General features: G+C 39.8%; 4 protein-coding genes across 4 annotated transcripts in view; 3 read left to right on the top strand and 1 right to left on the bottom strand.

Moving 5' to 3' along the window:
- LOC108656283 (immediate early response 3-interacting protein 1) overlaps positions 1-12,980 on the bottom strand; it is a 98,214-nt gene that overhangs the window by 17,797 nt on the left and 67,437 nt on the right. The gene's annotated exons all lie outside the window — the stretch shown is intronic.
- LOC108658452 (protein THEM6) lies at positions 4,139-5,570 on the top strand. The gene is made up of 3 exons (XM_018111121.3): positions 4,139-4,329; positions 4,428-4,642; positions 4,710-5,570. The coding sequence occupies exons 1-3, from the start codon at positions 4,170-4,172 to the stop codon at positions 5,124-5,126; spliced, it is 792 nt and encodes a 263-aa protein (XP_017966610.1). The 5' UTR covers positions 4,139-4,169; the 3' UTR covers positions 5,127-5,570.
- On the top strand, positions 8,105-9,270 carry LOC115564815 (protein THEM6). The gene is made up of 2 exons (XM_030389536.2): positions 8,105-8,260; positions 8,483-9,270. Exon 2 carries the CDS (start codon positions 8,488-8,490, stop codon positions 9,067-9,069), a length of 582 nt encoding a protein of 193 aa, XP_030245396.1. The 5' UTR covers positions 8,105-8,260; positions 8,483-8,487; the 3' UTR covers positions 9,070-9,270.
- Tsp5D (Tetraspanin 5D) overlaps positions 12,447-12,980 on the top strand; it is a 10,030-nt gene continuing 9,496 nt past the window's right edge. Inside the window, exon 1 of the mRNA XM_030389537.2 lies at positions 12,447-12,582. The gene's annotated coding sequence lies outside the window, so the exon portion shown is untranslated. The remainder of the gene's footprint in view (positions 12,583-12,980) is intronic.

The following is a 12,980-nucleotide window of genomic DNA, read 5'->3' as shown; positions in this document are numbered from 1 at the left end:
TAAAGCCAATGTATATACATATATATATTCATATAAAGTTGTCCGATTTTGTGCCTGAAATGTAAGTTTTTTTTTTTTATAGTGCTTTATAGCTTTCATATGGACGACAGACTATATATATATAGTGCTTCGATATTACACACATATTGTTAAATGGATGAAATGAGAATAGAGCGAGTGTACTTAAGTATTTCAGCGCATTTCACACAGGGTATTTTTGAGAGTTCTTGACAAATATAAAACTAAAAAAAAAATAAAGCAGAGTATAGAAATAATGCTCAGTCAATATTTGAACAGCTCGAGAGAGATCTTATATAACTCTCTATATATTTATGTTAAAATTAGCCCCAAAATCTATAGGCATGAGGAGAATATCCCTCGATTTCAAGGAAGCATTCATCTAGATCTCGAGTCCTTTGAGTCTGATTACTTTGCTGGGGACACAAAACACTTGTGGGAATACCTAGGAGTATATTCAAATCCATATGGAGCAATGCTTTGATCTGAATTGTACAAGTTTTGCGTTACTCGGAAAACTACAAAATAAATTTGAAAAAAAAAAATAATTAAAATTTTAAATGTAAATTGAATGATATGTGAGAGCTTACATAATTCTCTGTATATTTATGTTAAAATTAGCTCCAAAATCTTGAGGCTTGAACATGAGGAGAATATCCCTCGATTGCAAAGAAGCATTCATCTAGATCTCGAGTCCTTTGAGTCTGATTACTTTGCTGGGAATACAAAGATTTGCGGGAATACCTAGGGAGTATATTGAAATTGGCAATACTTTTTGAACCAATCTCGTGCACATATATAGCTTTAACCCATGCAACTATATACGTATATATATTACTATGAGCATATATACAGACACTTACTGGATCTTTGGTCGGGCCCAACACTTGGCGTTGTAAAGCAAACTTCCCGTGTTTGTACAGCGTGCGATTTGCTAATTGTTAATTTTGCTCGATTCGAACATTTTTGTTGTTGTTTTTTTAGCGTTAAGTGTCTTAGTTGTTGTTCCATCCTACTCTACGCGCCCTGGGCATATCGGCTGCTGTGACTAGGCGAGCCTAAATGTAAGTTACGCCTCAGTCAATTAGCATACATATAATTGTCATGAATGTAGCCATTAATGTGGGAATACATACATATACATACATATATCATATATTGATGTAGAAATATATACACCACGTAATGCGTGTATCCATCCACAGATGTTTACTGCATGTGCTAAGTTTTAAATTTGGATTTCGCATCGTCCGTCGTGAACTTGATGCAACCAAATTAACCCATTTACGAATTTACACTTTTCTTTACGGATTTTCGGACTTTCACTATGAATGAAATGTGCCATTATAACTTGGGAATTTGTGGTGATTGAATGGGGATTGATTTCGATTTTGCATAGGTAGAGATGTTAAAGAGAGAGAGAGAGAGACTCGATAGATATAGTAGTATCAAGTCAGCTTGATATAGATTAGATGTAAATATAGATATAGCTAAATATATGAAGTGGACTTTGCAGAACAGATATATGGATATTAATATATAACTAGACTATATACATATATACTAGACCATATAACATATTCAATAAACAGAAGTTATATTCTATATAAAGGAGTTATATACAGGCGTTATAGAGATTAGACTCTGTCAACTACATAGATATGTAGAGTCGAGCACCCATAGATCTATCCATCCATAGATCTATCTATAGATCTATCCATAGATCTATCTATAGATCTATCCATAGATCTATCTATAGATCTATCCATAGATCTATCTATAGATGTATCCATAGATCTATCTATAGATCTATCCAAATATATTTTGAAATTAGATCTATCCATAGATCTATCTATAGATCCATCCATAGATCTATCTATATAGATATGAACATATATAAAAACAGCCATGTACTCTATAATCTCTGTAGATTCAGACTAGACACTAGGATCTAAAATGTAGATCCTACGTGAATTGAAGGGATATATTTTTCATTTATATCTAGCATAGTTCTTAGGTTTTTGCTATAGATCGAATATTGAAAATGACTCTACTATATATAATAATTATTAAGTACAGCTTAAGAGAAATATTTTCTCAGTTTCATGATTCTCATTCTCAATTCAAGCTAAATTCATGAATTAATGGAAAATCGATCGGAAAAATTGCACGCTTATAGGTGCAACTATTCCTAGGAGCTCCTGAGTTGTCCTACAGGGTCAATTGACTTATACGTGAGCTTGTGGGAATCGAATCTTGGATGGATAAACAAACATATCGTAATTTGTAATTTGTTTTTGAGAATATGTTTTTAAGGGAGTTTGTAAATTGTTCAATTTTCTATGTATGAAGAGTCCATTCTACGAAAACTGAACAACTAAAGAAGTTTTTTTTTCGTAGATTGGAATAACTAAAGGAGTTTAATTTTCTTAAATTGGACTCTTTGGATTTAAGCTGGGTAGAATTTGAAATCCTTTACTTCATTAGAGTAAGAAGAGTTTTCAGAATAGCATCAAGAACAGATGACGAAAAGAGAATGCAGAAATAATAAATAAATAAATAATTCTTTTAAAGAAATTTGTTATATTATTTTTAGTTGAGAAAAAATTTCAAAGAATTAAAGAAAAAATAAATCAGAAAAGTTGTTTGAGGACTTCAATATATATGTTACAATAAAATAACATTTTAAAGATTTTATGTGTAATATTGTCTGAGTCACATTTCAGTTAGGGTTAGTTTCATGCCAAAAGCTTTATAGGGCAAACACCAAACAACCCTTAAGTTAACTTAAGTTGGCCTAGCCTAAGCCAAAAGCTTATTTCTATTTTGATTTCTTTGAATTCCAGTGTAAGCAATCCTTCAGCCAAAGCTTTTCACAGCAGCAAAAAAGCTTAAAAGCTGCGCCGCGCGACTTAAGCTCTAGTTGTGTAAGCTGCGCTTTCGTTTAGGGTATCTCTTTGTCAGCACGCGTGCTGGCTAGCTGACTACCTGGCTAGCCGGTTGACAGCTTGGCTAATAGCTTGGCTAACTGGTTGGCTAGCTGGTTCAAAGAACAAACGGTCCGAGGACTTTGAATGTATTTATTTGCTTGTTTGCTTTAAAAAACATACAAGTAAAAAAAAAAAAAAAAACAATAATAATAATAATAATTTAATAAAAAAAAAAAAAACAAATACCAACCAAAACACTCGAAATGCCATAGAGCAAATGCAGCTCATTTATTATTGAATACAGCTTTTTAGTTGCTGCTGCTGCTGCTGCTGACGTGGGCAGCGGAAGCTGCAGCTTGAAGAAAGCTCACAGGCCACAGCGCAGTCGCAGTTGCAGTCGCTGCCGCTGCTGCCGCTGCTGGCGCTGCCCTCTGCCCACGGCCAGTGTCGCCGGCAACAGGTTCAACCCCTAAAAAAGCTTTTTTTTTTTGCCATACAGGCACAGTTATGTGGCTGACAAAGCTGTTGTCGAGGATGCCAGCAGCGTTGCTGACGCCGCTGCCGACGTCGCTGGCGGCGCTATTCAGCGCAACGAACGGCCGCGGCGTCAGGCGAACAGCATTTGGCCAAAAACAAAACGCAGAGCGAAAAGGCAGCGAAAAAAAAAAAAAAAAAAAAACAACACACACACACAAAATACAAAACAAAAATGAAAAAACGGTTTTAGTGCGCTGTTGTCGTCGTTGCGGTTGGCGCGTTGCGTTAAACAACATTCAACAAAATTTTCGGTTATTTTGGTTCGTTACATTTGATTTGGATTTTAGTTGTGTTTGCGTTCAAGTGTTGGACAATTGGCTGAAGGAGCAGCCTGTCGCGGTGTGGGTGTGCCAGTGTGTGGGTGTGTGTGAGTGAAGCGGCAAATGAACGTCAGCAAAATATGACCTAATTCTTGTGCAGCCTTTTACTTTAGTCAGGACAACAACCCAAAACTAACAGCAAAAAAGAGCAAAAATTCACGAAAGAGAGGAAGAGGAAGAGGCAACGGCAGACATCAAGCAAAAGTTAACTGTATTAGAAGCTATTTATAGACTAACGGCGCGCGCGTTTGACTGGCTTCTCTATTTAATTGGCCTTCCGCGATTGCGACAGAGCAACACCACCACCCATCCACCCGCCTACCCGCCTGCCCGCCCACCCCGTTGCACAAGCGTTGCGTGCAACATGGAACAGCTGTGCTACATCGCGCTCAGCTGCCTGCTGGCCATTGTCTTGCTGTACGGCCTGCTGGAGCTGCACTACTTCCTGCGCATGTGCCTCTGTGTGCTGCTGGCGCGTTTCATCAAGCGACGCTGCCACATCCTGGAGACGACCAGCGTGAATGGTAAGTGAGCGCGGCAGAGAGAGAGAGAGAGAGAGAGAGGGGATAGGCAGCAGCAATCCCACACAGCCGATTTCATCATGCTCCCACACCCGTTTCAGGCCTCTGCTTGAGCAACGATGTGGACACGCTGCTTTACCACATGAATAACGCGCGATATTTTCGGGAATTGGATTTCGCACGCGTCGATTTCTATGAGCGCACGCAGCTCTATAGCACGATCCGGCGCTTGGGCGGTTCGGTGTTTCAGGGCGCGGCGACCATACGCTACCGTCGCTTCATACGACCCTTTCAGCGCTTCATCATCGAGTCCAGGGTAACGAGGGGGAGAGGGCGAGAGGGAGAGCGTGAAATTTGTGCTAATTCAATTCTCCTGCTTGCAGATCATCTACTGGGACGAGCAGTCGCTGTTCATGGAGCATCGGTTCTTGCGGCCCTCGGATCAGTTTGTCCACTGCATCGCCATCTGCCGGCAGCGGGTGATCGATGTGCCCATGGACACGGTGATGGCCGAGCTGCTGGCCAAGACGCCGCTGCAGGCGTCGCGGCACACGCTCAGCTCCACCGCCAGCCTGCAGCCGGTGGGCATGGGCAGTGGCACGCCCATGCCGCAAACGGCCCTGGAGGCGGGCCAGGCGGAGAACGGCCATGTGGCCACAGCCGGCGGCACGCCAGCGCCGGCCGCAGCGACAGCGACTACGGCGTACAGCATCAAGATGAAGCCGCCGCTGCCGCCGGAGCTGTGCAAGTGGATTGAGTACAATGAGATGTCCAGCAAGAATTTACGCAGCGGCTGCTGACCATAGAGGGGGGCAGTGGAAGGAGAGCAGCAGCAGGAGCAGCAGCAGCAGCAGGAGCAGGAGCAGCAGGAGACAGCAAATGGATATAGATGAACTAGAAATACTCTACGTTCCGCCTACAAATATTGTTATATTATGTTTTTTTTTTTTTATATAATTATTATTATTATTATTATTTTTTTTTTTTTTATAGTTTTTCTATATGCGTGTGCGTGTGTGTGTGTGTGAGCTATATGTGAAATTGTAAACTGTATGTTGTGAATGTTGACTTTATAGCTCTAAGTCGAACTCTGTGTCTGTGCCTGTGGTGGTGCTCGTGCACGGTGGTGCTCTGCTTGGCCTAGCCACAGCAGCAGCATCGAGTCGAGCACCCACAGCTAATAGCCCACAATTAACTGTTAATATAGGGGGGTTAATATAAATGCTACATAGATACATAGCTAATCCACTTGCATTTCTTTGCCCGTACAGTGGGGCAGTGGGACAGTAGGGAGGGGCAGTGTTGGAAAATCAACGAAAACTGCACGAAATTCCAGAGCTGGTGAAAGGAACCCATTGAGCTGGAAACCAAATTCATTTGTAACTCGTGCCACTCCAAAAGAGATGTATAGAAAAAAACAGTGTTGGTAAGCGCTGAAATGCAGACTTAACAAGCGCAACCTTTAACAATAAGCAGTCTAACACATGGCATAGGCTATATTCGAGTAGAATATTCTATATGCAATGCAGCGAAAAAACAGTGTTGGTAAGCAGTGCAAAGAGGAAGGTAGTTATTGCTAAGATGCATGAACATGCATGACCTTTTAGTTCAAAGACATTAATACTTTATTATCCATCTATTGTATATATTAACAAAACAGTGTTGGTAAACGCAGCTGTTATATAGTTGCCTGCGGTAAGAGCTTTACTGTGCCTGGGGATGCACATTCGTTTCTAAGCCCATGTCCGACATTTTGTTAGTTCCGACACATAACAGTGTTGTTAAGTGCTGATTAGTGTTGAAAAGTGCTCGCTAGTTGTCTGTTTAGCCAACGTGTGGATGCATGTACACTCTACCATACGGTGCTAGAGAGCCCAAGTCTAACTCTAGTGGAAAATAAGCTTCAATTGAACTACTACAACGATGCAGTTTAGTGTTGAGCAAACACTTGGCCCTGTTTGGTTAGCAAATAGGAAACGAAACAAGCGATACTTTAAGTAGAAAAAAAGTAGTGAATAATATATACATATTTTTATTTTTTTATGACTCACTTGTTGAATATTTATGCTATGCACAGTGACTAGAATCAATAGCTTAGCAATTATATTGGTGGGTGGGGCTATTTGAATCAAACAAATAGTCATCGAGTCTAACTAATTATAATGATTCTCGAAAAACGATTGAAAATAAATGGCCAAGGAAAAAGCGTAACCAAATGAGTTAAAGATAGATGCTTAGCAAATTTGATTGTTTGCCTGACCTCAGATCAATTGCAATTAATTTGTTGAGTTAATGGCGAAATTCGCGTTCTGGGAACGTGCTAAGTGTTCGCAACGTGTTCCTCGGTGCTCAATGCTCACTGATCTTTGCGACTGTCAACAAGGTGAGCAAACTGCGAATGCTCAAAGTGCAGTTGCAGCACGTGACGTCAAGTTGGCCAGGAACCGCTCTGAAGTGATCTCTGTTCGACAAGTGTTAAATCAATTTGGCCTATTGCATGCGTCACGAATGCGGAGTGAAAATTGCTCCGACGGCATGCGATACCACTGCATGTGCGATGACTCAGCAATTTTTTCAGATTCATTGAAAGTGCTTGCATATCTTAAAGCTGAACAAAAAATTAGTTATAGTCATTATTTCGCACCTATCTTATCTTTAACTTTTGTAGTCTGATATAGTATATACTTATATAGTATTTATATTTATTGCTTAAATACTCAACTTTGACACCAAGTGCTTAGTTTTTTGTAAGTTTGTACAGTGTATTTTAATTATCATTCTATTTTAATTATCATTTGAACCTGAACACACGTTAGCTAAGCATATATGCACATACATATACATATATGTACATTGACAGAGCTGTGGACTTTAGGCGCTCTTGTTGTTGCTCGTTTTTTGAAGTATCCGCTTTAGCTTGTGCTCTTGCTAAAGGAGCGTAGAAAAGCTTTTGCCCTAGCTCTTACTCATTTGCACCCATAGAGACGACAGCTTTCACACTCAAAGTTCTTAGATTGCGGCTTCTCTCTCTCTCTCTAACTCCCGCTTTCAATCGCATCATTAAGCTTTTCTGCTTTGTCCTTTGCACTTGAAATTTCATTAACTTGAGCTTTAACATATGCAGGCCTCGGTAGTAAGCGCACTCTTTCTCGCCCACATTTCAATCACATTGCTGTCTGCCATTTATTTGATTGGTCAATGATCTTTTGTGTTGCTCTTTCGGCGCATATGAAAGCTTTCATGCTCACTCGCAATCCCATCAAGGCGCTCTCTCGGTTTGTCCTTTAGTTTATACATATTTGCTTGTGTTGCAGACACAGGGTTGCATTCACAAGTAAGCAGAATAGACAGTTGCCTGGGGCCCACGAAAAATGTAAGAAAGAGTCCATTAACTTGCATAAAGAAGCGAACGGACGTGATACAACGGGCCCCGCAATTGATGTTGGCGCAGGGCTTCGTTGGAATTAATCCAGCCCTGTGCAGACCTCTGACTTACTCACACTCTCACTCTCACTTAACGCTCTTCAGCTGCGATTGGTCAATGATCTTTCGTTTTGCTTTGCAGCCACTTTCGCACTGATTGTTTGGCATTTAATTAACAGCTTAGCTTAGAATGCACTCTAAGCGGGCGATCGTGCGCTCGTGCGCTCTCTTCTGCTTGCTGCTCTCTTCAGCTTTGCATTCTTACTCTCATTGTTAGGCGCTCCAACTGTTGCTCTCCCGCTGCGATTGGTCAACTTTCTTTCGTTTGTCTTTTGCAGCCGTTCCGCCACTTGAGCAGCTTTTTGTTTTGATATCTTCGTATTAGTTGCGCTCGGTCGCTTGCCGCCAGCAGTTGTGGATCGCCTGCGCTAGCCGTTGACACTGCGTGCCTCAGTCTCAAAATTATCGACACTATCATAGCTTTTCGATTATCGCGCGTAAATAGAATTGAGTAAGTAGCCAGGCAGACATACATATGTACATACATACAGACGTTCATACATATGTATCGATCGATACTTTTGCATATTCATGAAAAGCAAATGGATTCGCCCTCCCAATGCAGCGCACAGCAAACACAAATCCAAAGTTTAATGTGAAACTTTCGCCACTAACAAGTTTATTTCTTTCGCCTTCGTTTTTGTTTTTGTTTTCGTGCCTGTTGTGGATGCAGGAACCATGTCGCTGCTCGTGGTGTTGCTCATTTTGTACATCATTTGGGATGTTAACTACTTCATACGCTGCATCTTCACGGTGCTCGCCGGCCGGCTCTTCCAGGGCAAGCGCAAGGTGACGGACACCACAACCATCTACGGGCTGTGCACCTCGCAGGACGTGGACATCTTTCTGCGCCACATGAACAATGCGCGCTATCTGCGCGAACTGGACTTTGCCCGCTTCCACTTCTATGCGCTGACCAATCTCTACGAGCTGGTGCGTCAGCGCGGCGGCGGCGCCGTCCAGGGGGCCAGCAGCGTGCGCTATCGTCGCACCATTCCCATCTTCCATCCATACAAGATCCAGACGAGGCTCGTCTGGTGGGACGACAAGGCCATCTATCTGGAGCAACAGTTCATCACGCTGGCCGACGGCTTCGTTCGGGCCGTCGCCCTCTCCAAGCAGTGCATCACCAAGTGCAATGTCAACGAGCTGCTCAAGACCTATCCCGAGGCGGCCAAGCGGCCAGAGATGCCGGCGGATCTCAAGCTCTGGTTGGATGCCATCGAGGTGTCTAGCCAAAAGCTGCGCAAAGACAAATGAGCTCCAATTGGGGCGGTCCAATTGGAATGAACTGCATCCGATTTTGTTTACGTATAGTTAAGTCTCTTCTTCGCCTTCCTCTTTCTTTCCCATCAATGTTTTTTTTATCACTCTTTAGGCTTAGTTTCTTTTGCTTTCCTCTTTTCTTCAACGGTTCGTTTGCATAAATAAAATGAAATATTTTTGTATGAGGCTAAAAAACTGGTTGTCTTTCTTTATTGGGGCAACAATGGTCTTACGTAACGTAACTTAATTTTGTATAACGTAATGTGATGTAAGCAACGGGTTTAATAGTTATATATGAGAATTTAAAATATGTGTTTAACATAAGTAACGTAACTACGTAACTATGTAACGTAGCGATGCCTAACTACGTAACGTAGCGAAACGTAACTACGTAACGTAGCGAAACGTAACTACGTAACGTAGCGAAACGTAACTACGTAACGTAGCGAAACGTAACTACGTAACGTAGCGAAACGTAACTACGTAACGTAGCGAAACGTAACTACGTAACGTAGCGAAACGTAACTACGTAACGTAGCGAAACGTAACTACGTAATGTAGCGAAACGTAACTACGTAACGTAGCGAAACGTAACTACGTAACGTATCGAAACCTAACTACGTAACGAAGCGAAACGTAACTACGTAACGTAGCGAAACGTAACTACGTAACGTAGCGAAACGTAACTACGTAACGTAGCGAAACGTAACTACGTAACGTAGCGAAACGTAACTACGTAACGTAGCGAAACGTAACTACGTAACGTAGCGAAACGTAACTACGTAACTTGGCGAAACGTATCTAGAATTAATATAACATTTATTACATGTTGTCATTTAATAATAAAGGCATCACATTACGTAACAAAACGGAATGTAACGCAACGTAAGGTGGCTTACCTTTCCAGTTGTAATTTATACGAGTTATGGAAATCATATATACACCATGTATAGCGATATCGTATCATATTATTACGTAACGTAACGTAACTTAACGTAAGCAGCCGTGTACACTGTTACATAGCTTTCCTTGTGTTCTGTTATATGTATAAAGCTCTGCTATCACTGCACTTAGCACAGCTGTTCAGTAAGCTTTACACTTCCGAAGTTTATTTTCGGAAATTACCAATCAAACATAATTGGGTCTTACGTTATTTTGCACATATCCAATCCATCATTTACGTAACGGCGGAGTTGTAAGAGCACAGCTTTCACTTTGATCATTAACGCAAATTTTTCCCAAATTGTTTCCAAATTTAAACATTAATTATTATAATCTCCCATACCCTGTAACTTGTGAAGTGCACCAAATGGGCTGACCAACTAAATGGCTAAGATAACATAGGGTATATATTAATGTGTGCTACCTGCTGCTGCCATTCATATATGCTCACATTGTGGATGCAGTCGTATTTACAGGGTATAGCAAGATCGACTATTCTTAAGCGAAACAGTGCAGCTGATATGTTGGATAATTTATTACTTTAAGGCATCGGCTAATTTATATTCACTTTTAAATCATTTTACGCAAGAGCTTAAAGCTTTCGTTGTCACTAAAGCTTTCGAGCTTTTGTAAAGGGAGCTCTCGTTAAGCTTTGATACTAACGCGCTCAATTTGAACAAAAGATGGAATAATCATTAGGCCACATTAGAGCTATACTATTTATATGTAGTGGAAGTGTGTTGGATATATCTCAGGATTAGAATAAATTGACATAAAGTCCCTAACTGCACTACTTGTTAAATCTTAAAAAAAAAAATAATAATAATAATAATAATAATAATTATTAAAATTTCATATACACCAATTGTTGATTTACAGGGTATTTTCTAGTCATGTACCCATGATGATGTCTATTTCAAGGCAATTTTCAGCGTAATTTAATCACACAGAGTCCACACATTTAAGTATTATATACATCAGTTTGATTTGCATTTTTTACAGAGTATCTTTAAGTCATATACTGCATATAAACTTTTAAATGCAATAATATTATAGTAGTTAATTGAATTAGTTCTAAAGTCAATATAAGAAAACCTAATAAACATACAGGCTGCTTAATTTGTTCATTTACAGGGTATTTTCTAGGCATGCATTAATTTATGTTCGGTTAAAATTAATTAGAAACACTAATTTAACAAGAAATACGTCTATTTCATATATCAGCTGAAAGTTTTTTGGTATCTTCTGCTCGTATAAATTGCAATGGTCGAGATCAAGATTTTTTTTTCAAATAAATTCAAAAGAATATCATCAAAATGTTATGTGACTTTACAGAGTATCTTCTAGTCGCATACTCGCATCTTTAATGCATGTAAGAGATCAAGCCTTGGTCTAATTTCAATAGACGTTCTTCTAAAGGGCATGCATAAGCTATATATTAAATATATATGATTTTCCAGGGTATCTGCTAGTCGTATACACAAGATTAGTGTGCTCTTTTGATTAAAATAAATAAAAATAATATTTTATATATTCTAAATAAACAGCTGTCATCTGTTTATTGTCCGACAGGGCATCTTCTAGTCGTATACACCCTGTCACATGGCTAGCATTTGTTTATTAAACAAATCTCTTAAATTATATTACAGCACTTGTCTAGCCGCTGCTGTGCCATCCCATTCACATTCCCATTCACATTCACATTCCCATTTCCATTTCCAATTCAATTTCCATTTCTTGTTTTAGGCTAATTTATTTGTTCGTCCAACGTGGCGTATGCGCGATTTTATAGCGATTTATGGCTGTTTATAGCATTTAATATATGGGATAGGCTTTTGTTTTTTTTTTTCCAAATTTTTTTTTTTTTTGTAATTTGCTCACTCGAATTGTAGAATTCGTTTTTATGGGCCGTTTCTCTGCTCGATTTGCCTCTGAAATGTGGATCAAAACGTGACACTGAAAACCTAAACATAAATCCCATTCATAAGTATGCAACGGACGTACGCCAGCGAAAGAGAGAGAGAGAGAGAGAGCCTGAGAGAGAGAGCGAGCGAGAGCTTGCCACATGCTCCACTGTGGCAGCAGCTGCAGCAACGTTTCGCTGTCTCTCGTGCGTGTTTCGTGACTATTTTTAACGTCGACGGCGAAGAATTTTCAGTTTACAATTTTCAGTCGATTTTGAACAGTCGCTGCGAGCGCATAGAACGAACAGCAGCAGCAGCAGCAGCACGCGTCGAGTCAGCGTATAATAAATATAAATAAATTTAACTAAATCAACAAATATAATAAAAAGAAATTCATTAAATAAAAAACTCAAATTTCAATCAAATTTTTTTCTGGCTCTGCTGCATTTGCCTAACGAATTATTAGTGTTGTAAAACAAGCAAAAGAAAAGTAAACAAATATTTGGAAAATATTTAAAAAATTAACAAGGGTGTCGAAAATATTTAAAAAAGTGTTTAAATATTTTACAGTTTTTTTTTGAGTGTTTTTTTTTTTTTTTTCTGTGACATTTGTTATTATTTTTGTGTGCGAACGAACATCGAAGCGTTATAAAAACAAAAAGTATGTGCTGCCAATATATATAGACTAAATATATGTGCATATACATATGCATGCATGTATGTATGTATGTATGTAGTCATGTATATATGTATATCTGTAGCTAAGCATTTATGCAGCTCACTTGTTACGCCCGCGTTTCAAGTTTATTTATTGTAAATATTTATTTATTTATTATGCGAGCTCTAGAGACGTTTTATGCACAGCAACAGCAGCAAGCAACAATAACAACAACAAAATAGCAGCTTGCACAGTTTATTGACAGCAGCAATAGCAGCAGCAGCAGCAGCAGCAACAGTTGCCGCCGCCACAGAAAACCAGATTCCAAGCAACTTGAAGTAATTTGCAACTGAAAAGAAATGTGTATAAAGGCCGAACGGGGGGCGGGAATGGCTGGCGGG

Source organism: Drosophila navojoa, chromosome X (genome assembly GCF_054131105.1).
Source record: "Drosophila navojoa isolate 15081-1374.11 chromosome X, UAZ_NAV_1.0, whole genome shotgun sequence".
Taxonomy (NCBI): domain Eukaryota; kingdom Metazoa; phylum Arthropoda; class Insecta; order Diptera; family Drosophilidae; genus Drosophila; species Drosophila navojoa.
This window is presented reverse-complemented; position numbering and strand designations above follow the sequence as displayed.